The sequence below is a fragment of the Tubulanus polymorphus genome, chromosome 8 (assembly GCF_964204645.1).
Source record: "Tubulanus polymorphus chromosome 8, tnTubPoly1.2, whole genome shotgun sequence".
Taxonomy (NCBI): Eukaryota; Metazoa; Nemertea; class Palaeonemertea; order Tubulaniformes; family Tubulanidae; genus Tubulanus; species Tubulanus polymorphus.
In genome coordinates, this window is record NC_134032.1 from 14,608,403 (window position 1) to 14,635,471 (window position 27,069).

Consider the following 27,069-nt stretch of genomic DNA (forward strand, 5'->3'; position numbering starts at 1 on the left):
TGTGGAGTAGTTTCGAATCCTGATTTTTTCGTAGAAAATATCACAGCGGATTTGTCGCGATATTTGAAATAAGAAGATACTTGAAATATCTACATCTATTCTAGGGTACATAGAAATCAGAAAAATCAGAGAAATCCAGACTTAACCGGAAAATCTGGGAGAGTTCCGACGAGAAAAATTAAAAAACAAAACGGATTTTGGCTTCATCCTCAGAGCCAGAGTTGCCTTAGTTGATTCAGAAATGATAAAATATGACATCAGATATACCGGTAGTGCACAGTTAAGTTTATTAGCAAAAACTATATCGCATCAGCATCATAAAACATACAATAAAATACATTCAATATCAGCGTTTGATAATCAATTATTCACCCTTAAAATATTTCAATTATGATTCATCATAAAAAGATTTCAGGTTTTATACAGTGGTGGCGCAATTCTAATGATTAGAACTTTATAAAAACGCATAGCCTGTCCACCCTACCTCCTCTAATCCCATATACATCTTTCAATTTAACTCTTGTTCAAACTAGAAGCTTGCATAGGAGACCTACCCAGCATATAAAATAACAAATAAACAGTGGTTAAAACACCCTCTTGTCATGCTATCTCTATTCAAATTTAGTCATATATACATGTACATAAATATACAAAAATTGTTTACATGATATCCACATTTCAGTAAATATATACAAAATAGATCGTGATAATTCATTTGTATAACATAGTACAGACATGGGATTTAAAACATTCATTTAAATTGATTTAAATAAACACGCATACTAATCAGAATAATATGAACAATATGCAAATATTACGCATATTAGATAGTAGATAATTCATTTCCTTTTATAAACAACTTAACTACCGTACCGAATATTTTAAAGTCGGTACGAATGAAAAGTCATCATCCCTCAGCAAGGAATCGAACCCGATGGCATCGCTAGACTCAGCCACGGCACGAAACTCAGCCACAATAGATCGAGTGCTGCACAGCTACACGCGTAGTTTAGATATGATGTCGGGATTAGCCAATCAGGAGTTCTGCTTCATTTTAGCGCGGGTTTTCCCATTCATAGTTATTTCTGTGAAATTTTCCTCAGCATTTATACAACGAGGAATCTAATTGGTGCCGCAAGTTTTTATATGGTAAACCTGCGTACCCGGTCTGTGGCAGGGGTACATATCGTGGTTGAGTCTAGTTATCTACTGAGGCAGGGTTCATACCGTGGCTGAGTGTAGCGATACCATCAGGTTCGAATCCCTAAAAAGGGAGGATGAAGTAAAGTATGTCATGTACAAATATGTAGATTGAACTACGGATCGACAAAAAATTAATGCTCGATTTAAAAATAGAATTTACTGGACTATACCCTGACGCCCACATCAATAAAATATATTCATTAGTTCATTAAGTTACGCAACAAGCTTCCCACCCAAGAACCTTGATATATGGGTACATTATGTCACCAATAGGCGCCACCTGCATGAAACATTAATAACAAAAAACCTCTTTGAATAAGGCACAATATTTACAGCATAAAAACAGTTAACGTTGTTCAACATGGAGACACATCTACATTTCAATACAATTTTCACAATTAGGAACTGTAACCCTGACAACTGTAATATTTTCTCTACGTCTGATGATGGCCGATAGTCTTCAGCCAAAGCGTTGTTCAAAGGGTTATTCCCCAGGGTCCAGTTCCACAGTCGTGAGTTAAGATTTGACTCCGAGTTAAAACATTGAAAATGAACTAACTTTAACTCCGAGTTAACTCTAACTCAAAACTGTGGAACTGGTTCCTGGGTGATATTAGCTAATATACTAGACTCAGTTCCACAGTTGTAAGTTCAGACTTGACTCAGAGTTAACTCAGTGAAAATGAACTAATTTCAACTCTGGGGTTTACTCGTAACTCACAACTGTGGAACTGGATCCTGAATTATTATTGAGGTGGATTTAGCCGTAACCCTAACCCTAGCCTAATAATCTGAAGTCCAACTGACAGCATCACACAATATGAACACAAAAGAATATGGATGAAATAAATCCTCAGAGAATTCCACAGCATTTTTTGATAACTGCCTAAACCCTGAGATTTTCTGGAAGCCCATGTAAACATTTGACAATCCTAAGTTCAACTATTGTAAGCTAACCACCAAATCAACTTCACAGTCTTTACCTTAGTCATACTGCCCCTGCTGGAGAGCCTAGATATTAAACTACGTCCGAATCACAGAGATCTATAAAAAAATATTACATTTTTAATTCCATCATATAGAATTCACTAAGACATGTATTCTAAACCTGCAATATAGTGGCTGTATGTCCAGTATATTGATTCAGTGCATCTCATAAAGAAACTGAACACTTTTTAATTAAGAAGAAAATCTTCACTGGAAGCAGGTGTCTTCTCGTTAATTCCAGTCTCACGTAGTATTCCATTTTCCATTAACATCAAGCTGACAGTTTCTTTCTTACGTTTTTGTTTCCTGGAAAATCACAAGTTTACGAAGTAGTAGCACAGGAACAGTAATTTAGTCTTACTGGTACCAGCTGATCTTACGGGTTACCTCTAGAACAATGTAAATACCAGCTGATCTTACGGGTTACCCTTAGAACAGTGTGAATACCAGCTGATCTTACGGGTTACCCCTAGGACAATGTGAATACCAGCTGATCTTACGGGTTACCCCTAGAACAGTGTGAATACCAGCTGATCTTACGGGTTACCCCTAGGACAATGTGAATACCAGCTGATCTTACGGGTTACCCCTAGGACAGTGTGAATACCACCTGATCTTACGGGTTACACCTAGAACAGTGTGAATACCAGCTGATCTTACGGGTTACCCCTAGAACAGTGTGAATACCAGCTGATCTTACGGGTTACCCCTAGGACAATGTGAATACCAGCTGATCTTACGGGTTACCCCTAGAACAGTGTGAATACCAGCTGATCTTACGGGTTACCCCTAGAACAGTGTGAATACCAGCTGATCTTACAGGTTACCCCTAGAACAGTGTGAATACCAGCTGATCTTACGGGTTACCCCTAGAACAGTGTAAATACCAGCTGATCTTACGGGTTACCCCTAGAACAGTGTGAATACCTGCTGATTTTACGGGTTACCCCTAGAACAGTGTGAATACCAGCTGATCTTACAGGTTACCCCTAGGACAATGTGAATACCAGCTGATCTTATGGGTTACCCCTAGAACAGTGTGAACACCGTCTTGAATTCAGACAATTGAAAATGAATGACATTCAACTCTAGAATTTAAATAAGATCCTCACTGCAGTGTTGAGTGAAATAATTAGCCTACTAGGCCCAGTTTAACTGAATTATGTAGAGCCTTTGATCCAGATTTACTGAAATATGTAGGCTACTTACGGCGAACTCTTTCCGAAAGTCTCTCCATCCTCGAGCGTTTCGGGAAGAACTTGATTCAAAGTTTCAGGCAGAAGCAGCGCCAAGAGGCCGGCAGCGATGGCTGTACTACCGAATATTATCGATGGCAAAGGATTCCAATATTTACTCTACAATATACAATATACGATACATGATATACGATACATGATATACGATACATGATATACGATATCGGGGATGAATCCAGAAAAATTGGAAGGTAGGGTCCAGAAGAAATGACTAATTCACGGAATCCCAGAGGAGGGAAGTTTGAATTTTGCTATTTAGTTCGATTGGTTATAGAATCAAAATGGGTTTAGACTGATCTCAAGTTGTTTGATTGGCTATAGAACCAAAATGAGCTTAGACTGGTCTTAAGTTGTTAGATTGGTTATAGAACTAAAATGAGCCAAGACTGGTCTTAAGTTGTTAGATCGGTTATAGAACTAAAATAAGCTTAGACTGGTCTTAAGTTGTTAGATTTAGTTATAGAACCAAAATGAGTTTAGACTGATCTTTAGTTGTTAGATTGTTTATAGAACCAAAATGAGCTTAGAACTAAAATGAGCTTAGACTGGTCTTAAGTTGTTAAACCTGGCTCTAGAACTAAGTTGATCTAAGTCTAAACGATGACTGTGGAACCGGCCCCAGAGGGAAGCAACATTATAACGGTTGATACTTACGAGACTAGCGATCTGAGGAGCGATCAGTCCGCCGATTCTGGCGTGCATCGATCCGGTTCCTACCCCCACGTTACGTATAACAGTCGGGAAAACTTCGGCCGAATAAACGTAGATGATCGAAAACGACGCGGAAATTCCGAACTTCCCGATATTCGCTAGGGTCAACAGCAGCGGCAACAGTTCTAGAAATAGCAATAATTATGAGAAAATATGAAATCGATATTTCAGTGGATTTGGTGCGTCACCTCCAGGACCAGGGCTCAATTCTACAGTTCTAGGTTTTAGTTTCACTTGTAGTTTTAACTCAGTTGTGAGTTAGAGTTAACTGTGAACTCAGGATCCAGTTCCACAGTTGTGAGTTAGAGTTAACTGTGAACTCAGGATCCAGTTCCACAGTTGTGAGTTAGAGTTAACTCTGAACTCAGGATCCAGTTCCACAGCTGTGAGTTAGAGTTAACTGTGAACTCAGGATCCGGTTCTACAGTTAAGAGTTAGAGTTAACTCTGAACTCAGGATCCGGTTCCACAGCTGTGAGTTAGAGTTAACTGTGAACGCAGGATCCAGTTCCACAGCTGTGAGTTAGAGTTAACTGTGAACGCAGGATCCGGTTCCACAGCTGTGAGTTAGAGTTAACTGTGAACGCAGGATCCGGTTCCTCAGCTGTGAGTTAGAGTTAACTGTGAACTCAGGATCCAGTTCTTCAGTTGTGGTGTTTGAGTTAAACCAATAATTAAAACTTAACCGTAGAACTGGGTTGAAGATCTTAGGGAGTCTAATGAATGATGACACATCATAAATCTACGAGCACCTTACACATTCCCCTTCGAACGTGCATTATAGTATAGAGCTTCTTGATTTAGTTTCGAATCCTCATTATCATTATCATCGTCATCATTATCATCATCATCACTTTCACTTACTTTCATTTTTTATGAGTGGCGCGCAACAGAGACAAGCAACGCCACCTAGCAGCATCATGAATACTAACGTGCGTTGGCGTCCGATTCGATTGAGAACGAAACACGTTAAAACGTACGACGGTATTTCCACGGCGCCGGAGATGAATATACTCAGATATATGTTACCGCCCATCTCTTCGGAACTCAACGCTAAACCGTAATAAATTAAACTGTTTACAAACCTGAAAAATATAAATGAAATTTGTTCAGGATCCACACGCGGGGATATTTTGTTTGATTTTTTGATTGAGTGTCCCTTACAGACCGACCACACCTGCCGGGAGCGAAACAGGGGGTTTGATTTTGAAATCGGAAATCGAAGTACAGATATAGATGTGTGATCGGCGGTCGAGTTAACACGCGGGATATTAGCCGTATGGCTCGAGAGTGCCCCCCCTCGAAAGTTTGCCCGTTGAAATATAGGGATTCATTTTTATCAACTCTGATAGCCTCTAGGGACTGGTTGCACAGTTGTGGCCATAAATGGATCTTTAGACTGGTCTTAAGTTGTTTGATTGGCTATAGAACTAAGTTGGTCTAAGACTGGTCTTATGTCTTAGCCGTGACTGCGCAACCGACCCAGGAGGTTCTAAAATGGTCATACAATTTTAGACCCCCTTTGTTCGGCTTCATTCCTTTGGCTTTCCCTTAGGCTAGGGGACTGGGAGTGCCCTTTTTTAGTGCTGTCAATTTTTGTTTCAGTACATTCTAGCCCTGACCCTAATTTTGTATATCTAGATATATCTAGATTGTTAGAGGATTAAGTTAAGACCTGTCTTAGATCTCACACCTGTGCTGCAGTGCGACATGTCCGTGGTTTGGTAAAGCTTTCTACAGTTATGGGACCCAGTTTCACATATTGTCAGATTTTACTTCGGTGTGGGTTGTTAATTTAACATAGTGTGGGTTTGATTTGATTCTGGATCCAGTTCCACAGTTGTGCGGGTTAAATTTGACATTGGGTCCAGTTCCACAGTTGTGTGGGTTTAATTTAACTCTGGATGCAGTTCCACAGTTGTGTAGGTTTAATTTGACTCTGGATACAGTTCCACAGTTGTGTGGGTTTAATTTGACTCTGGATATCATCCCACAGTTGCGTGGATATAATTTGACACTGGATCCAGTTCCACAGAACTTAGTGTGGGTTTGATATGACTCTGGATCTAGTTCCACAGTTGTGTGGGTTTAATTTGACTGTGGACCCAGTTCCACAGTTGTGTGGGTTTGATTTGACTCTGGATCCAGTTCCACAATTGTGTAGGTTTAATTTGACTCTGGATGCAGTTCCACAGTTGTGTGGGTTTAATTTGACTCTGGATATCGTCCCACAGTTGCATGGATATAATTGGACACTGGATCCAGTTCCACAAGTTATGCGAGTATAATCTTATCATCTTTGGTTTTATGTAATTACTGTATTAAACTGTGACATAAAATCTGAAATGGATCCAGTTGTCAAGGATCAATGCTAAAACAACATAAACAAAGGTACTGATGAAAACAATCTTCTCAACGCTAAACCGTGATCCCTGTAAACATGTGATGTTATTTTGGCCGTGCCATATACATATATCTCTCTAGTGCATGACTCACCAGTTGAAAAATATGTTTAAAGACTTTTTTCTCATATTCGGTGTTCGCACCAAGTCAATTACATTTGGCATTGGGCCTTCCTGTACCTGGAATAATATTCAATAGTATCGACAACATAAATCACCTGATCATCTCAGGAAAGATCTTAGGTCGTCTCTTACTAAACGCATCATTTTTCCTTCATTTTCTCTAAATCTACTAAATCTCTAAAACTACATAATTGCAAGGCACCAAAAATTAAAATTCCCTGATTGAATTATAAGATATCCTCAGTGGAGGCTGTTTCTATTTAAAGAGGTTCTTTGTGCCACTGGTCACCAGCAAGAATTCATATTCCCTGATTAAATTATAAGATATCCTCAGTGAGGACTGTTTCTCATCAAGCGGTTCATTGTGCACCAGCAGGAACAACAAGACAAAAATTCAAATTCACTGATTAAATAATAAGATATCCTCAGTGGGGGCTGTTTCTAATCAAGAGGTTCCTCATGTCACTCGTCACCAACAAGAACAACAAGGCACCAAAAATTCAAATTACATGATTTTCAAGAAAAGAGTCAGAATTCCCTGATCCTCCAGATCTGCTGGAGCCCTGATTTTCAGAGTAGCTGTTTAGATCAATTTCACGCCCACTCATTTTTTCTATCATAGGAATCTTAAGATAATGTTTACCCTACCCAGTCTAGTCACTCCTTCCTCCTGAAGCCCAAACTCATAATCAAATTTCAACTGTATAATTCCCTGTTGTTGTATAAGGTATGGGCCACACGAGCATATTTTTTTTCACATTTGATATTTTCGCCCGATTATTTACGTCGGCGATCGTATCGCCCGCAAATTCGCTCGTGTGCCCGCACTCGGGCGAATTCCGCCGAGCGATCCATTTCTATCAACCAATCGGACACATTGTTGACATCACGTGATCTATTAACCGTCACCCATTAAACGGCGTCAGAATTTTGGTTTAATCGCTACACGTGAGCCCGCTCTTATCGGGCGTATAAATTCGCCGACGAATTCGTCGCGATTGGACAAAAAAATACGCTCGTGTGCACGTAGCTTAAAACATGGCCAATTTTGCTCCGACGGAACAAACTTTAGCGTGTCTCCTAATTGTTGTTTTGACTCTTACCTTTACTTGGACGTTAAAGCATATTTTTTCCGGAGCAATTTTACCATTTAATCGAGCTATTTTCTCGACGATAAGTTGCGCCTCTTCGCACCGGCCTTCCGAGATCAGCCACCGCGGCGATTCAGGAATTATCCTGCAAGCATCGAATTTATATAAGCTTAAAATGGTTTGGATTTTATAAAAGAATTTAACAAGCTAACCATCGATGGAACACTGTGTATCGAGATTTTGAGGATTGGACATCCTACTTCTGGCAGGGATTCGAACCTGATGACATCGCTACACTCAGCCATGGCCCAAAACCCAGCTGCCTTGCAACTAGTTGTCTCCAATCGCAGTGTCGATGTGCGCTAGGCTTTAGTTACTAATATTTCACTATGTTTGACTGGTGCTGCCATCTTTCAAGAGAGATTAGTAATTACTAATTAAATCAATACACCGCAGTGTGGTGTACTAGCAAAATCAATCACTGATTCGTACACCACACTGCGGTGTAGACACACTGAAAGGGTTAAGGGGTTGTGGAATCGGAGAAACTTACCACCAGTAGACGAGTAACAGAATGAATGGAATGGAAATGCTGAGTTGTAACATGATGTGATTCCTGACGAAATACGCGATTCCCGGTAACAACATGAATCCACATGCGAAATAACCCTGCACGAATATACCCATCCCCATACGATACTTCGGACCCATCATCTCCATCACTAAAATAACACAGAAAATAAAAACATGGTCAGAGCATTAGAAGTACGATAGCCCCCCCCCCCCCATACATTCTAGAGACTGTAGGTAATAGTAGAGGTTCACACAGACGTGGAGAGTAGATGATACAATTAAAACCCACTCTTTACGAAGTTATACGTTAAAAACGAAATTCATTAACTAAATCAAAAGTAAAAGAGACTATTGGTAATAGTAGAATAATCCAGTTCACCCAGATGCAGAATTTAAAGCATTTAAAATGAAATTTATCAATCAAATCAGAAGTTAAAGAGACTATTGGTAATAATAGAATATCTCGGTTCACTCAGACGTGGAGAATAGATTAAACCAACTATATTTATATATAAATTTGAAACATTAGAAATGAAATTTATAAACCAAATCAGAAGTTAAAGAGACTATTGGTAATGGTAAAACAGTCTGGTTCACTCACACGTGTGGAATAGATTATATATACAAATTTAAAGCATTTAAAATGAAATTTATAAACCAAATCAAAAGTTAGAGACTATTGGTAATCGTAGAATAGTTTTGGAATTTTGATGTAAATAAAGTATGAAAATAAATTCGAAAATTTTTTCGAAAAAAAACAGACTTTACCGAACACGAATGAGGTCGTGAACGCTCCTGCGGCGGCGGTTCCAACAATGAATCGTAGAATTACGTACGTCGTATAGTTCGGAGCAAACGCGGCCGACACTGCCGTTATCGATTCCAACAATAAGGCCAAAACCATCGTTTTATGACGACCAAATCTATAAATAGAAAATAATAAGGAATTTCTACCAAGGAGAAATAATTTCACCCTATTTCCGCCTCAATATAATTTCTTAATTTTCTTACATCTCAATTTCATTAATTTCATAATCACTAATATCTCAATTTCATTATTTCTTAAATTACTTATATCTCAATTTCATTATTTCTTAAATTACTTATATCTCAATTTCATTATTTCTTAAATTACTTATATCTCAATTTCATTATTTCTTAATTAACTTATATCTCAATTTCATTATTTCATAATCACTAATATCTCAATTTCATTATTTCTTAAATTACTTATATCTCAATTTCATTATTTCTTAAATTACTTATATCTCAATTTCATTATTTCTTAAATTACTTATATCTCAATTTCATTATTTCTTAATTAACTTATATCTCAATTTCATTATTTCATAATCACTAATATCTCAATTTCATTATTTCTTTAATTACTTATATCTCAATTTCATTATTTCTTTAATTACTTATATCTCAATTTCATTATTTCTTAAATAACTTATATCTCAATTTCATTATTTCTTAATTTACTTATATCTCAATTTCATTATTTCTTAATTTACTTATATCTCAATGTCATTATTTCATAATCACTAATATCTCAATTTCATTATTTCTTTAATTACTTATATCTCAATTTCATTTAGTTGTTAATTATCAATATCCGTGAGTGTTGGAGGGAAAAGTAATCCACACCATCAATTAAGTTTGATGGGAGTTAAACATTAGTTGTCAGACTCCTGCAGCTAAATACACTCAATCAATTCGTCTCTCTGTAAAAGGGGGGATCCGAAGGAGGTCACCACTTCATCGACTAACTACATATTGTTTCCAAGAACATCATACAATAAGTGGTTCATAACAGACAAAACTTTTTAACTATTATCAAAAGTATGAAAATAGAATAAAAACAAGAAGTCAAAAAGTTTTCTCTGCACGCAATGACCTCATAAAATTTATCTTGGGATTTTTGTTGTACGACACAATACGTGAGACGACAGGTGAAATCAGTTCATTCTATATCAGATATTTCAAATCTATATCAGATATTTCAAATCTATATCAGATATTTCAAATCTATATCAGATATTTCAAATCTATATCAGATATTGCAAATCTATACACGATAATTTCAAATCTATACACGATAATTTCAAATCTAAATACAGGGACGTCACATGAGTAGTTCGCATCCGATGTATTGTCCATCATATTGTCCATGAGGTCATAGCTGTGGAACTGGGTTCACAGTCAAATTTAACCAACACAACTGTGGAACTGGATCCAGTTTTATCAAAGGTGGAATTTTTCTACGTGAGTGGAACCTGATTATAACGCTACCTCAGCTCAGAAATAACAATTTATCAGTTTTAATACATTCGTGAATTCAGTCCCAAATCTCAATGATTTTGGAAATTAACAGGGAACTACAGTTAAATGAAGATCGCCGTAATCAGTTTCACTGTACAACATTATACATATGAGAGACTGTTCATGCATACCGTGGCACTTAAGGTAGGGGCACACGAGCGTATTTTTTCGCCCGATCGCGGCAAATTTATAAATCGCCAACTCGATCGCCCGGCGAATCGCCCGTATCAAACATGTTTGATATTTTCGGCCAATTATTAACGCCGGCGATCGGATCGCCCGCAAATTTGCTCGTCTGCCCGCACTCAGCGAATTTCGCCGAGCGATCCATTTTTATCAACCAATAGGATGCATTGTTGATATCATGTGATTCGTTAACTCTCTCCCTCTTAGTGCCAGTCGCTGACCGAATATCGGTTTGGTCGCTATGTGTGCCCGCTCTTATCAGGCGTATAATTTCGTCGACGAATTCGCTGGCGAATTTAATCGTCGCGATCGGGCGAAAAAATACGCTCGTGTGTCCCTAGCTTTACAAACTATTCCTTAATGCGGAGCTTAAAAAGTTTATAACCATGGTTTACCTGTCTGATACAGCTCCAAACCCGATACACCCGGTCATAAAACCAGCCATATAAATTGTTTGTATGAGTGGCTCCATCCAGTCGTATTTACATATCGTACCGAACTATAAAAAAAAATATTCAAAGAAAATAAAACAACACTGTAACGTTTTATAGACAGGGGGAAGGGGGCTGTCTCTTAGCCCCCCTCGGGTAGAGCAGCCATGTCAAAGGCCTCTATCGGGGTGACGCCCTGGGGCCAGTTGCACAGTCATGACTTAACTCCAAAAGAGGAATCAAAAGAGGACTGGTCTTAAGTCATTAGATTGGCTATAGACTTTATACGGTCTAAGACTGGTCTTAGGAAAGTTGTTAGATTGGCTATAAGAACTGAAATGAGCTGAGACTGGTCTTAAGTTGTTAGATTGGCTATAAGAACTGAAATGAGCTGAGACTGGTCTTAAGTCATTAGATTGGCTATAAGAACTGAAATGAGCTGAGACTGGTCTTAAGTCATTAGATTGGCTATAGAACTTATACGGTCTAAGACTGGTCTTAGGAAAGTTGTTAGATTGGCTATAAGAACTGAAATGAGCTGAGACTGGTCTTAAGTCATTAGATTGGCTATAGAACTTATACGGTCTAAGACTGGTCTTAGGAAAGTTGTTAGATTGGCTATAAGAACTGAAATGAGCTGAGACTGGTCTTAAGTCATTAGATTGGCTATAGAACTTATACGGTCTAAGACTGGTCTTAGGAAAGTTGTTAGATTGGCTATAAGAACTGAAATGAGCTTAGACTGGTCTTAAGTTGTTAGATTGGCTATAACACTACGTTAGTTGGTCTTAGGCTGAGCTTAAGTCTAAGCCATGACTATGCAACTGGCACCAGGGGCCGGTTGCATAGTCATGGCTTAGACTTAAGACCCGTCTAAGACCAACTTAGTTCTATAGCCAATCTAACAACTTAAGACCAGTCTTAAGTTTCAAGAACACTTTTGGACTTAAGTCACGACTGTGCAACTGGCACCTGGTTTTAACTATCTCTGTCCTGATGAAACGGGTAACCTCGATAGGAATCCGAACCTCCTAAATCTGTCCCTCTGTACTTCATGAAAGATACTTTAATATGTAATTCAATGTATTCTGCATCTATGCAGTGTTTTCAATAAGAGCCAGGTCCCAAGTCCTGACCCGCCTGTTTTTTCAAACCAGCCTTCGTTTCAGGGACTGTGACGTATTATGGGACCCTACCGTTTTCCAAAGGGACCCGGCTTGTTTATTTCTTATTACTTCTTTGATACAGAGATCTGGACCCCCAGACCACACCCTTCTGCCGCTCCATATTTCACGAGAGATACATCAATTATGTATCTAATATATTCAGTATCTCCGCAGCCCCTGTAAGTCAACATGTCAAGTGAACACAGCTTGTATCGCTAACAATAACGAATCTTGTCTTTCTAGGTATTTGTGATCACAATGTTGAATCTGTCTTTCTACATATTTGTTTTAGCGCACAACGACATAATGACAAAAAGGCAGCTGCGAACCATACAGCTAGACATGGGTTGGGAACAGCGTATCAAATAATAGTTAATTACACATAGCATAATACCCCTGGTATATATATATACAGTAGGATCATTTTGTCTTCAATAACCCGATATATTTACCACTATAATTTAACACTAGGTCAAGTGAAGCTGAACAGAGTGTAGGCAGAGGGGGGTCTGAACAGGATAACTCCATTAACTGAAGAATTAACAATCATAACAGGTCCCTAGATGTTCATTTTTTTACTGAAAATTTGCAGTCATTTGAGTGTTCATTGACTGCTAGTTGATAATGGGAAACCCGGGTGAGGGATCTCTCCAACACCTCTTACAGTTCGGAGAATCTGAAATTCTCTAATTAGATTCAAAGATATCCTCAGTGAAGGCTGTTTCTTATCAAGAGGTTCATTGTGTCACTCATCACCAGCAAGAACAACAAGACACCAAAAATTCAAATTCCCTGATTAAATTATAAGATATCCTCAGTGAGGGCTGTTTCTTATCAATAGGTTCCTTGTGTCATCTCATCACCAGCAAGAACAACACGACACCAAAAATTCAGATTCCCTGATTGAATTATGAAATATCCTCAGTGGAGGCTGTTTCTTATCAAAAGGTCCCATATGCCACCAACCAGTCAGAACAACAAGCAGGACTGCCAACCACCGAAAAGTGCTATCAGGAACAAATTGATTTTTTTTCAGTAACATTTCATTGAAATATGGAAGAAAATGTTCAAATTAATCAGTAATCAACAGTAAGACCCTCAGTAACATCTTTCATATTTCTGTTCAAATTAATCAGTAATCAACAGTAAGACCCTCAGTAACATCTTTCATATTTCTGTTCAAATTAATCAGTAATCAACAGTAAGACCCTCAGTAACATCTTTCATATTTCTGTTTAAATTAATCAGTAATCAACAGTAAGACCCTCAGTTACATCTTTCATATTTCTGTTCAAATTAATCAGTAATCAACAGTAAGACCCTCAGTAACATCTTTCATATTTCTGTTCAAATTAATCAGTAATCAACAGTAAGACCCTCAGTAACATCTTTCATATTTCTGTTTAAATTAATCAGTAATCAACAGTAAGACCCTCAGTAACATCTTTCATATTTCAGTTCAAATTAAACAGTTATCAACGGTAAGACCCTCAGTAACATCTTTCATATTTCTGTTCAAATTAATCAGTAATCGACGGTAAGACCCTCAGTAACATCTTTCATATTTCTGTTCAAATTAATCAGTAATCGACAGTAAGACCCTCAGTAACATCTTTCATATTTCTGTACGCATCAAACAAATAAAATCAGTATTTCTTTTCATAAATAGTAACAAATACTGAAAATCAGAAACAGTTGGCAGCTCTGAACAAAAATACTGAAAATCAGTGACAGTTGGTAGCTCTGAACAAGACTCCTTAACTTTTCCCTGATTTTCAAAAAGAGTTGCCTGATCTGTAAGAACCCCATTTAACTACAGGGGCAGATATCTACGCCGCTATTTGGAAATTAGATATCAGTTTTATCTGACACTATCAATCATATTTTCAATTTTGGGGTCAGCGATCATGAAGGCAATGACCTTGTACATTAGCAGTTTCACAACAAACAGTAACTAATATTCCTTCATAACAATTCTGATGTCTACTGTGTTTATGTAACTGTGAAGGCTGATGCACTTTTCAGAACCCGTTGCCAAAGTATAAATGACATAAACTTCATTAACTTCATGACTACTAATCATAACTTGTCAATCATAAATCTATTCTCAGCACTAGGCCCCTCCCTCACGAGCACTAAGCTCAGTACAACAAAAAGAATTGTGAATGTAAAATTATTAAGTGCGTTGTGATTTTTTCACGTGGTTTTTCCCCCTCCATAACCACCCCCCTCGCCCCCCTCCCCCGAAACCTGCGGCTGTTTGTTCTAAAGTCAGTTCAACTTTTACCCCATCCCCCCTTGCTGGAGCTGAGGCCAGTTACATTTAACTTTGACCTCTCAGTCTTAGTTGTTGAACCCCCCCCCCACTTTAACTCAGACATTGAGATATTATCAAATAAGAACCCACTGTACACAGAACACATACACATATTTAAGGCATTAAAGACAGTTAATAGCACCAAAAAGAAGGCCACATAGCATAAGAAAATGCTGGCTAGATGTTGATGTGCAAATAGACGAGCTTCTGCCTGGCTGAGATGCGTGTTTATGTAAAAAGACATCTCAAAACCACCTTGTTCCGTGACTATTACGATAAGATTTTCCCACAGGGGGCGCATTTGAACTGTAAATAATAGGATCATAGCATCATAAAGGAACAATTTATCATTATTATCATCATTGTGTAAGATGTTTTTATGTCACCAGATAAAATAACTGAACTGAAAAAGACACAAGGTGTTCGACATTTTGGGCTCAGAAGATTTTAATTTTCTACCTTTCATTACTCATTGGTAGGAGCGAGGTGGCCGAGTGGTTAGAGCGTTCGGTCTGGGACGCCAGGTCGTGGGTTCGAACCCCGTACATTGCCGTAATGTCCTCGGGCAAGACACTTGATCCTCATTGTCTCTCTCCACCCGGGAGTAAATGGGTACCTGTGACTCCTGAGCGCTTGTTAGCAGCTCGGTGTTACTTTTCCCCAGGGAGAGATGACTGATACATGTTAGAGTATAAAATTGGCCGGGGTAATAATACTGAAAATGTAAAGCGCTCTGAGCTGCCTGGCTGGATTTAGCGCTATATAAGACACATATTATTATTATCATTATTATATCATTATTATTATTATTATTATTATTATTGAATTATATATTCAAAGGTCATTTTACTGGAACTACTGTACTTACCTCACTACGCATGGTAGATGTGTATTGCGACTGGTCAAAAGTCCATTTCGAACATTTTCTCACGATCGTTCGCTCGGTTTCGAGAATTTCGGACAGCGCCTGAAATCGGTCGCTAGCGTTTGTAACGTCGTAACCGCCGGCGACGGTATCGTTCAACAATGCCGCGACTATCGCGCTGTAGTTACGCTCGTACACGTGACACGAATCGTACTGTACAGCTTTGTCACCGGTGCCGCCATCTTTTAACGGAATGGCGAGACGTTTTTGGTCGGCGGCCGATAAGTTCTGTATTTCTGGCACGTAACACCAGTGATCCTGAGCGCCACCTATGAACACGTGCGCTAGATTCTGCAATCCGGTCTGAATTCCGACGAGACCGAACAGAAGATATAACAGTATCTGGTATCGTCCACAGTCGCCGATTCTTATCAACACGTCGTCAAAATTCATTTTCGACGTCATGGCGATGAGCGAGCGCGCGGGTCGCGATAAGGTTCGAAACCAAAATCTGAAAAATCATCAAAACCAAAACTTGATTATATGAAACAGTGAAAGTATTTGATTGAGTAAATTCCCCAGGGGGCGCTGCATTTGCTCAAAAGATGGTTACAGTGAACCAGTAGATAGTTGACATAGTGATAATTAAAAGTTCATTGTTACTATGGTATTTATCCGCTGGTTATATTTGAGCAACTTTTGAACAACTGCAGCTCCAGGGTCTAACCAAATATTTGTAATATAAATTATTGAGATAAGGGCCACATTCAGCAGCCTTCATTCACTTTTGACGGAATTCCCAGAATTTCAAACTAAATTGTTCCATTCAAATTGCCCCCTTTTGAGGTTTCTTTCTTCCAACAAAATGTACCTTAAATAAATGTAGCAGTTAAATATTGTGGGACTAATATAAGTACCGTATGAATGGTCCAACTTGACCGCACTTTCGCTCAACGAACAGAGTGGTCCGGTAACCCAAAACTCAACAGACACCAGCTAACAGATTGGAAATCTTTACTACAAGCAACTAATTTCAAATAAAAGTCAATAACAAAGTCCATTTTCCATGGATAGAATTTAGTTTACTTTGGATGCGGGCCAAACAGTTTTACATGGAATATTGATAAAAGGTGAGGTGTTTTTTCTATATAAAACATGTGACAGGTGGAAGGGCAGCTCCGATAGGAAACTCTTATATCACATAGGTTTAAAGGTAAAGGTAAATGACTTCTTTTGGTTCCGTAGATTATGTAAGAATTATACAGACTTTGTACATCCTTAAACATTGGGATCCAGTCCAACATAAGTCAGTTTGAACTAAATTCCACCGTTCCACTATTCCAGACCCAGTTCCACAGTTAAGAACCCAGTTCCACAGTTCTGGACCAAGTTCCACAGTTCTGGACCCAGTTCCACAGTTCTGGACCCAGTTCCACAGTTCTGGACCCAGTTCCACAGTTCTGGACCGAGTTCCACAGTTCTGGACCCAGTTCCACAGTTCTGGACTCAGTTCCACAGTTCTGGACCCAGTTCCACAGTTCTGGACCCAGTTCCACAGTTCTGGACCCAGTTCCACAGTTCTGGACTCAGTTCCACAGTTCTGGACCCAGTCCCACAGTTCTGGACTCAGTTCCACAGTTCAGAACCCAGTTCCACAGTTCTGGACTCAGTTCCACAGTTCTGGACCCAGTTCCACAGTTCTGGACCCAGTTCCACAGTTCTGGACCCAGTTCCACAGTTCTGGACCCAGTTCCACAGTTCTGGACCCAGTTCCACAGTTCTGGACTCAGTTCCACAGTTCTGGACCCAGTTCCACAGTTCTGGACCCAGTTCCACAGTTCTGGACCCAGTTCCACAGTTCTGGACCCAGTTCCACAGTTCTGGACTCAGTTCCACAGTTCTGGACCCAGTCCCACAGTTCTGGACTCAGTTCCACAGTTCAGAACCCAGTTCCACAGTTCTGGACTCAGTTCCACAGTTCTGGACCCAGTTCCACAGTTCTGGACCCAGTTCCACAGTTCTGGACCCAGTTCCACAGTTCTGGACCCAGTTCCACAGTTCTGGACCCAGTTCCACAGTTCTGGACCCAGTTCCACAGTTCTGGACCCAGTTCCACAGTTCTGGACCCAGTTCCACAGTTCTGGACTCAGTTCCACAGTTATGCATATCCCCTATGGTGAACTCAACTGACGGAACAACGGACAGCGAGTCAAAAGTCAAAGAGTGCACATTATCATTATATTTCTCCATTCATAAGCTATCATAACTATATCAATATTTTTAGATATATATCTCATGATAGTAAACATTAATAGATATCGTCTACATATATATATCTCAAAACTCATCCTTATCACTACTTTCACCTCAGAAATAATGTGTAACGTTATGCTGAATTATTCAAACATTCTCTAGCCTAGGGCCCGGTTCCACAGTTGTGAGTTAAAATCAGTTCATTTTTAATGTTATAACTCGAGGGTCAAATTTAAGTCAGAACTGTGGAACTGGGCCCTGGATTTTAAAGGCAAAACCCTGAAACTGTATAGCAACTTGTTGTTTTGTTTAGAAATGTATTTGTTAGTCGTGTTTGTAAAGTAATTAGTCATATGTTCTTTCTGTCTTTGTTTATGGCATGTTGTTGCTCAAATTGTCTACTCACTGTCTGTCACCTTTGTTTTTCATACCTAAGTTTTTGTTACTATGCAGGAATATATATATAGGTGTAACAAGAGTCAGTTGAAACAGAATGAGGGACACAACGCACACTTTTATTTGGCAGTTTGTACTGAGCAGTTGTTGCGGTCGGTCGGAAGCCGACCAAGCATTTGAATAAAAGATATTTTATCAAGATGGAATTGATGACTTTGGATTTATTTTGACGAGCTAGTTCCCGCGTGCACTGAAAATCCTAGTTGTTACAACTGTTTCAAAATAAACACAAGATATCTTATTTATTGTGCCTGGATTTTCCGAGGGTGAGATCAATCTACACCGACACTTTCTAGCCACTGTTGAAGAATTCTAAAATCATCGCACTGCTGAGGCTGACACAGAAGTTGTCATTAAAAAATACCAGTCCAAGCCTTGATTAACTCTGATAATTAACATGATCAGACATTCACTCGGACTAATAGTTGTGTTAAACTGTAGACAGCCATCAGCTCAACTTGGATATAAAATTGTTTTACCCAAATCTGCACTGAACAATTCAGAATGAATATACCAACAATGACCTTTATATCTTGATTTCCAAAAATCTAAGCAACCTTGGGCCGTTTCCTTAGTCAAGACTTAAGACTAAAAGATCTTAAAGACTAAAATGTCTTAAGCTGTTAGATTGGAACTAACTTGGTCTAAGAACTAAGTTCATAAGTCTAAGCCCTAACTATGGAACTGGTCCCTGGGCTACGAGCGAGTCTCATAGCTGTAGATGCAAAATGATGTTTTGAAATTTGTCAGTTATAACCATGGTTTCTCATTTTTACTATGGTGGTTGTTACCCTGATTGAGGGTTACCTGTTGGGGTAACTTTGTAAACAGGGAGCGTACTTGAAATATCGAAAATATTTGGATTTTAACTCGATTAAGTGAGAACTGAGCTACTGGATCCTGGTTTTTTGTCTTTGTCGGATGTGTTGCATAAAAATTCTGAAAATTCAGGGCAATCCCCTGTCTCGTTCCCAATCAGGGAGGACTCGTTAGGGACTAGCCGAATATGTAAGATATATATTGATACCTATTGAAAAAAGGAAAAAAGCTATACTAATAGACATTCTCTCTTCAGTAGAGGCTGCTGATGCAACGTATGCTCGTAGACAGTTTCTGTGTGCTAGTAAAAGAGGTTCTAACCTTCAAAAATATTTACCAGGAAAAATGACTGATACATACCCGGTACGCAATTCAACGTTCGACATATTTTCATCGGAACTGCGAATATTACGAGGGAGTTTCACCTCGTCGGGGAATGAAACGGCGTAAAGTTAGAATCAGCGGCTCGAACTCAGACACCTCAACCGTGTTTTGTTATTTATGGAAAGTATTGCTTTTCTTCTCTTGAAAAACCACCACATTAAACAAAGCTTCAACGGAGAGTTTTATGTCGAGTAGTTTCGATGCCAAGATATTTCTTCGCACAAGGTCGAAACTGAATCGCGCAGAGAATGATGTGGAAAAAATAACCTTTCTTAAAGCCGACAATATCAAGGGTGGAATTAGAGGAAAGTGCATCCTCGAATATGGATTCAGAACTGTGGAACTGGATCCTGAACTGTGGAACTGAATCCAGAACTTTCGAACTAGATCCAGAACTGTAAAACTGGGTTCAGATTTGTTGAACTGGGTTCAGAAATGTGGAACTGGCCCCAGATATTTGGAACTGGGTTCAGATTTGTTGGACTGGTTTCAAAACAATGGAACTGGCCCCAGATATTTGGAACTGAATCCAGAATTGTGGAACTGGATCCTGAACTGTGGAACTGAGTCCAGGACTGTGGAACTGTGGAAACGGATCCTGAACTGTGGAACTAAGTCCGATAGATATCAGCAGCCATTCATTTACACCGTATAAAATAACAGAGTAATTACATTTATTCGGAACAAATGTATTCAATAATAGTGTAATCAGCATCGACAACTATGACCGGGCGTCAATAATTGCTTCCAAAATACTCAGCTTAATCTGAGGTCAATTCAATTCCTGTTCCTACCATTAACATCAGGATGTGAACTGGTCAAATCTAGTTACAAGAGTCTCTTATCAAACCTCACACCTTGCTATTATCAAAAATAGGATTGAGAGTTTAGATTATCTGAACAACTATATGAACTTTGGACTATGGTTTCAAATATATATATGGATTATTAAATATTGCAGCGATTAATAAATAAACTGGCTGGACAAAACAATCACAGAAAAGACTCATTAGAGACTCATCAAAAGAGTCATTAGATTATATTGTAATATCTTAGATAAAATGCTCAATTTGATTATATTCAATACGTAATTATCACTCTGATCAACCATTTTTATTTTCCTTTGTAAAATCGCTCACTGTCATTCATTCAACTTATATTCACTACAATACAATATCATTAAAAGGTTTTTTTAATGTCACACCTTCAGGGACAGATCCAGGGCCCTATCTCGAGGGGGTTCTGAATTTTATAAGGGCGCTCACTAGGGCCCGCTCACTATTATGGGGGAGGGCCCTTTCTATGTCAAATCACGGCAAAAAAGACCACTTAACATCAAACTTTACACTTTCAGGGGCACTCATCATGCAAAACGAGGACACATTCAAGTCAAATCCATGGATTTAGGGGCATCTCCAAGGGACACAGACAAAGCTCGGCGGTATTCCAGAACCCTCGGAGCCCCCTGGATCCGCCTCTGACCTTATTACTTAGTCGGTCTCATTTTTCCGCAATGTCAGGGTTCTGTGTATGCTGGTATTTTAAAGGGGCTGCATTCATGGTTTTAAAACTTTGTGTATGACATCCTCGCTGCTGAAGTAACTAAATTAGGCATTCGATCCCCCCCAAAAATATTGAATATTTGAGCTTAACTATATGGTTTACCATGGTTAAATCCTCCATTTTTCACATTAGCTCAATATATTTCAAATCAGCATTGATGATAGAATATTGACATGTCAGGTGGGGGCAGCAGTTGACTGTTTCTCAGAGGGATGGATGAATGAAAGTGATGAAGAACTACTAATATGCACCGGCGATGACGGTCCATGTGACCCGACCCGACATCTCTGTACTATAGGCTAAGCATACACTATCGAATCTATCATTTTGTCTACTAAGTGTAGTAGTAAATCCAGACTCGCCGTATCTCTCTCCTCCTACCAACTCAACTGACTGATAGTGATGATAATAATAATTTCTAAACGACTCAACTTACTGTATCTATATATGTTTCAAATTTCTTCAGGTTTTCAAATTCTCACTCGCACTTTATCTCTCCCTATTCTGAAGACGTCCCATATTCCTTTCATGTTTGTGCGTTGAACTAAAAGTACACTGATATGATGCGGTTATACACTACGCTATACTCGCTCGCCCCGCTACGCGTACAAACCCACGTGGTTTTGTTTACAATTCCATTCGCAACACGAGATGTAGATGGCGGCCTCATATGCGACTAGTGCGTCCTCTGGTTGCAGGTGCAGGCACAAATTTTTTGTCAGCGTCAGTAATCACTAGGTCCGAAACCCTGTACATCCTCTATTCAGCATCATGACCACTCTGAATCAGTGTCAGTAATTACTGGGTTCGAACCCGGGACACCCTATACATCCTCTATTCAGCATCATGACCACTCTGAATCAGTGTCAGTAATTACTGGGTTCGAACCCGGGACACCCTGTACATCCTCTATTCAGCATCAGGACCACTCTGAATCAGTGTCAGTAATTAATGGGTTCGAACCCGGGACACCCTGTACATTCTCGAGGAATCTATTTGTGCAAATACAGATTTGTTTTATCTACCTTCGATGGGAAGTAAATCTGCGTGAAATGATTTTGGCAATATGTATCAAAACTAATACAGCTGTATGAAGACACAATAGGTTCACTTAGATACAGATAAATAATTAATGTGCTTAGATACACATGTATCAACTACATTTTAAATGTCAATGGACTTGAATAAAAAATTTAATCCATTATTGTAGATGTTGGTGTTATTGTTTTGATTCGTTTTGTTTTGTTTACATCCGGGCTACTGTCATTCAAGCTGGGACCAAAAATCGCAACCTCGTTGAGCTATCCAACCAATCTCATGACAGATTTCAAAATTAATCATATTTATTTTCATACAACAATTATACAAAATGCCAGAAGTGCTCGAGGAATTCCCTCAAACACGTGAACTCACTAGAAACTACAATGGACGTTAAACTGTGAACTTAAGTTTTAACGCTTACTGTCCAACCATAGACTCTAAAACGAAATAAGTCTATGGCCCAACCATGGACTCTTAAATGGCCCCCGCACTAAAACCAGAGATAAACCTGGCCAAAACTCTGGAAAGCGTAATTGGGTTGGATTTACATTATTTAAGCTAGAACGTAAATTTCACAAACTTTGTTCCGTCTTTACAGAGATATTTTCACACTAGCTTATTTTCTCAAATGTAACTTATTTTATACAAAGTATATTTTCGTTTGACAACATCTCATATATACATAGAATTATATACATATAGGTGATTATCTTATTAGTTGATTGGTTAATGAGTTCGATCCTAGTTGGCTGTGCGCCGTTCAAGATGGTCGATTTTTGACGAGTAGTTGTTCTCAAACTGGGTTTTTTCGCATAGTTGAAATCTAGCTGCAATGATTAAAAGAAGATATCCTTTAATGACCAAATATTTCAATAAGAATTAATCGTAATAATTTCATGTATATCAAGTTACCTTTTATGATTGCTGGGTTCGTTATCGGTGTGGATCATCTAAAGTTTGTGCGTTAATGAGTTCGATTCTGTTGGCCTCATCTGTGCGCTGTTCAAGTTCGACGATTTTGGGCGAGTAGCTGTTCTCAAGCTGGGTTTTTTCTCATAGTTGAAATTTAGCTGCAATGATCAAAAATAGATATCCTGTAATGACAAAATATTTCATTCAGAATTTATTGCAATAATTCCAAATATATTAAGGTTACCTTTTGTGATTGCCGGGTTCATTATCGGTGAGGTCTCCTAAGTTGGTTGTCTAATTTTACATTTCTTTGCTCTTTTTTCATGTAAATAGTCCGAAAGTTTACAAGGTCGTAATTTTGTCTAATTTTAAATTTTTTTTGTAGTTTTAAGTTTTTTCAAAATCGGAAATCGAAGTACAGATATAGTTGTGTGATCGGCGGTCGATTTTACATAAATTTCTTTTTCTTTAAATCCGAGCGCATAATTGGGAAATTTGGTTCCGTTTCATTAATCTTCCAACCAGTCTGAAACCTGACTGATTGGGGTCAATCAAGATGACCACTTATTTTAATACATCGAGATTTGGAATATTCATATTACAAGGTTAAAGATCATTTTGTACATTTTATGTTTAGTTGATTAGTAGTATTGCTGAAAAAAGAGCAGAATCTTGTGAGCAGAAAATCCTTTCGAATATCACTGATCATAATTAACCTAATTAGCCTAATGCAATGGGTAAAGCAGCACATAATACACGCTGTAAAGTCCCTGAATGTTTATAAATGCATCAATATAATATTTGTAAAAAAAACCTATCAACCGACGATAAAGTTTAATTGATATACATCTTTACAATTAAAGGCAGCCTAAATGTATATGGGGCCCTAAAATATCTACACCAGAAGAGTTTCTCATCAAACATTATAAGATATTGAATGATTGCTAATATCTAAGCGATTGGTTAATTAGTAAATTGTCCTATCTATATCTTGATTGTCACTTAAACAAGTCATATGAGGCCTGAAATATCTACAGTATACATTTGAAAAATGTCACACAAGATATTGAAATTACCTTAATTGTACACTTACAATATACTTTAATTAATAACTGACCAATCTACATTTTAATTATCAGACCAAAGAATATTTAAGGGACCTCACTCAATCATTTCGTCTAATATTTTAAATATTCAAGCAATCATTGCCTTGCTTCATTTCAATTTACTACCGGCCACAGAGCTTCAATAAAGTAGTGCGGAGATGGTGAGCTAGACCAGTGTCTCTATCCTCTCCAGTGCCTATGCATTCTACCCCAGATATGAAGAATCAACTTAGCTTTATGTATGTATGCATTCCTGTTGCCATGCAGGATGAGGTCAAGACTGCCAGGTTCGGTTGCGGCAGGTCTTTGGTGGTCCTTCAAGGTGGAGTCTTTTGTGGGCACTTCTGGTGGGCAGATTTTAGATGGGCCTTTCTGGATTAACCTGAAATGAGTAAAAGAACCATATTCTGTAGTTACACAATCCTTTTCGTATCACTCATCGTAATTTACATGTGTATCAACTTAACTTTCAATATTGCTGAATTCAGTGTTCTTTTTTTAGGCATCCTCTTCGTTGTAGTCACCTTCAGCATCTTCTTCTTCATCTTGGGAGTCCTGAAATTAAAAAAAAGAGAAGAGCGATGAAAACCTGGTACGGAACAAAACTAATGTTCGAAAGCTTTACAGCTCTCCGTCGCCGGTCACATGCCCAGAACACCAGACAAAGAGCCAGCCAGGAATATACTGCCCTCTACACGCCCTCACACAGAACGCGAAAACCAGGATGACGACGCCTCACATTCCCCATCTAACTGCAGGATGTACTGGGCGACGTCAGTAACTGACACACCTGTAAAATTGCACGAAACACAAATAGTGCAGTACAACCAGCTTGACCGGGTTGAGATTCAGGATCTCAACTAGCACCCAAAAGCGTGACAAGAGACTTCATCCACTGACCGAGGTTATCACAAGGACACAATGAAACTAGCACTCACAAGCCGACGAGAGACTTCATCCACTGACCGAGGTTATCACAAGGACACAATGAAAACTAGCACTCAAACTAGAAATCAAAGAGCGTGACAGTAGAATCATCCCTCAGCCAACTCAGAATACCAGAAACAAAGAGCGTGACAGTAGAATCATCCCTCATCCGGGCGGTCACAAGGACACAATGAATGCTAGTAGCGTGACAATCCAGTATAACCGCTCCATTTGTATCCCGCGCAATCCCACAGATATGCCCGTCATTGACATCACTCAGCACACTTTGTAGATAGGTGGGGGCAGTGAGGCCTCGTCATCCTAGTTTTCGTGTTCCGTATGAGGGCGTGTAGAGGGCAGAATTTCCTGACCGACTCTTTGTCTGACATCCTCGACACATGACCGGCGAAGGAGAGCTGACGCTTTCGGACATTAGTTTTGTTCCAGCAAACGATGAAATTCGACAGAGAAATCGGCCCTGAAAAAGAAAACGGGTTAGACGCTGCAAAAAAGAACGGATTAATAAACACGGAACAGTACAGGACAGCACAGAGACGAACAGTAACACATAAAACATAAAGACACGTCGTTCCTCAGGAAGCAGGAACAGGAGCAGGAGCGGGAGCGCAGCGAAGATCGCCAGGAGAATCCACGGTAGCATGTTCACAGTGTGAGTAAGCTGAGGTGAATGGCCTATGCCTGTGTGTACACCGTGGTCAGCCGGTGACATATTCAATAGCGCGTATAAATGATATCAACAACTCAGTGAAAAACCGCTATTGTGTCTCCTTATTGTTGAATGGATTTATGGAAATATCTCGGAACATTTGAATTGTCGAAGTTACCGCACGATAAAACACTGACGCGACGCCACCTATAGACACAGGGGTTTGGCGATGGGCTTGGATTTTATTTCTGGGTTGTTGATAATCTCGCGAGAATGGCGCTAAATATGAACTGCGAATAAATTCAAAATATCACGGAAATACCTTGTGTTTATATTGTTTATTTATCCGCTATAAAGTTCTGATAAACAATTGGTCGTTAAGAATCATTATCAGACGGTCGTCACGCTTTACTATATAAAATCACAAGGGATGAAACGCCAGGCCTCCGCTGTACTTAAATTTTCAGCCAGAAAGTTGGGACAGTCACGTGACATTCTGATGACGTCATCGCATTTAAAACTTCAACACGAAAAGTTAACATATTTACAGACCGATATCAATTGTCAGATTATGATTCATATGAAATAAATAACTTATAAGTAATAAATTATGACGAAATATATAATTCATAGTAAAAAAATGCATTTGAATGTAAGTTATTCTCAAATATTTTTCGTATCATAGTTTCCATCTTATATGCTTCAGGTTCGCGTTCAGTCAAATAAGAAGCGTTAAGTCACGTGACTGTCCCAACTTTCTGGCTGGCACAACTCTGAAGGCGTTTCATCCCTTGTTCTTTTATATAGTAGCGTGACGACCGTCTGATAATGATTCTTAACGACCAATTGTTTATCGAAACTTTATAGCGGATAAATAAACAATATAAACACAAGGTATTTCCGTGATATTTTGAATTTATTCGCAGTTCATATTTAGCGCCATTCTCGCGAGATTATCAACAACCCGGAAATAAAATCCAAGCCCATCGCCAAACCCCTGTGCCTATAGACGGCATATAGAATACTTTAGGCCACGCAAAGAAATATTGTTTCTCATCAGCCCTTTTTCGGAAAAGTGACGAGGGTGGAAGGTTTTCATTTTTACCTCTCTTAAAAGAAAAAGATATATATAAATAAAAATCCTCATTCAAAATTTTTCATTATTTTTATGAATAGGGAAATCCGGAAATTTAGGGGATCTTTAATCAGGATGGAAAGAACTTCGTTCCTTTGAACTTGAACTTATTGCACCGTATATAAAATTTATAGCCTACACAGGTTTAAGACATGAAATAATAAATTGACA

The 27,069-nt window shown here is 38.8% G+C and overlaps 1 protein-coding gene and 1 long non-coding RNA gene across 2 annotated transcripts; both read right to left on the reverse strand.

Annotated features, from left to right (window-relative positions):
• Window positions 1-272: 272 nt before the first annotated feature.
• On the reverse strand, window positions 273-16,088 carry LOC141909609 (organic cation transporter protein-like). Its single transcript, XM_074800114.1, has 10 exons — window positions 15,639-16,088; window positions 11,252-11,355; window positions 9,114-9,268; window positions 8,326-8,494; window positions 7,785-7,917; window positions 6,653-6,738; window positions 5,021-5,241; window positions 4,101-4,282; window positions 3,400-3,545; window positions 273-2,496 (listed from the first exon to the last, which is right to left on the reverse strand). The coding sequence occupies exons 1-10, from the start codon at window positions 16,086-16,088 to the stop codon at window positions 2,379-2,381; spliced, it is 1,764 nt and encodes a 587-aa protein (XP_074656215.1). The 3' UTR covers window positions 273-2,378.
• Window positions 16,089-22,435: 6,347 nt separating this feature from the next.
• On the reverse strand, window positions 22,436-25,406 carry LOC141910178 (uncharacterized). Its single transcript, XR_012619850.1, has 3 exons — window positions 23,308-25,406; window positions 23,064-23,221; window positions 22,436-22,978 (listed from the first exon to the last, which is right to left on the reverse strand). It is a non-coding gene; the product is annotated as an uncharacterized LOC141910178 (long non-coding RNA).
• Between the last annotated feature and the right edge of the window lie 1,663 nt (window positions 25,407-27,069).

Excerpts from the sequence above, each read along its gene's own strand:
- LOC141909609 (XM_074800114.1), bottom strand. The coding sequence starts at position 16,088 with ATGAATTTTGACGACGTGTTGATAAGAATCGGCGACTGTGGACGATAC. Across the intron at positions 4,283-5,020 it reads GCCACTCATAAAAAATGAAA|AACTGTTGCCGCTGCTGTTG; the intron begins GTAAGTGAAAGT and ends TGCTATTTCTAG. Across the intron at positions 2,497-3,399 it reads ACTTTCGGAAAGAGTTCGCC|GAAACAAAAACGTAAGAAAG; the intron begins GTAAGTAGCCTA and ends GTGATTTTCCAG.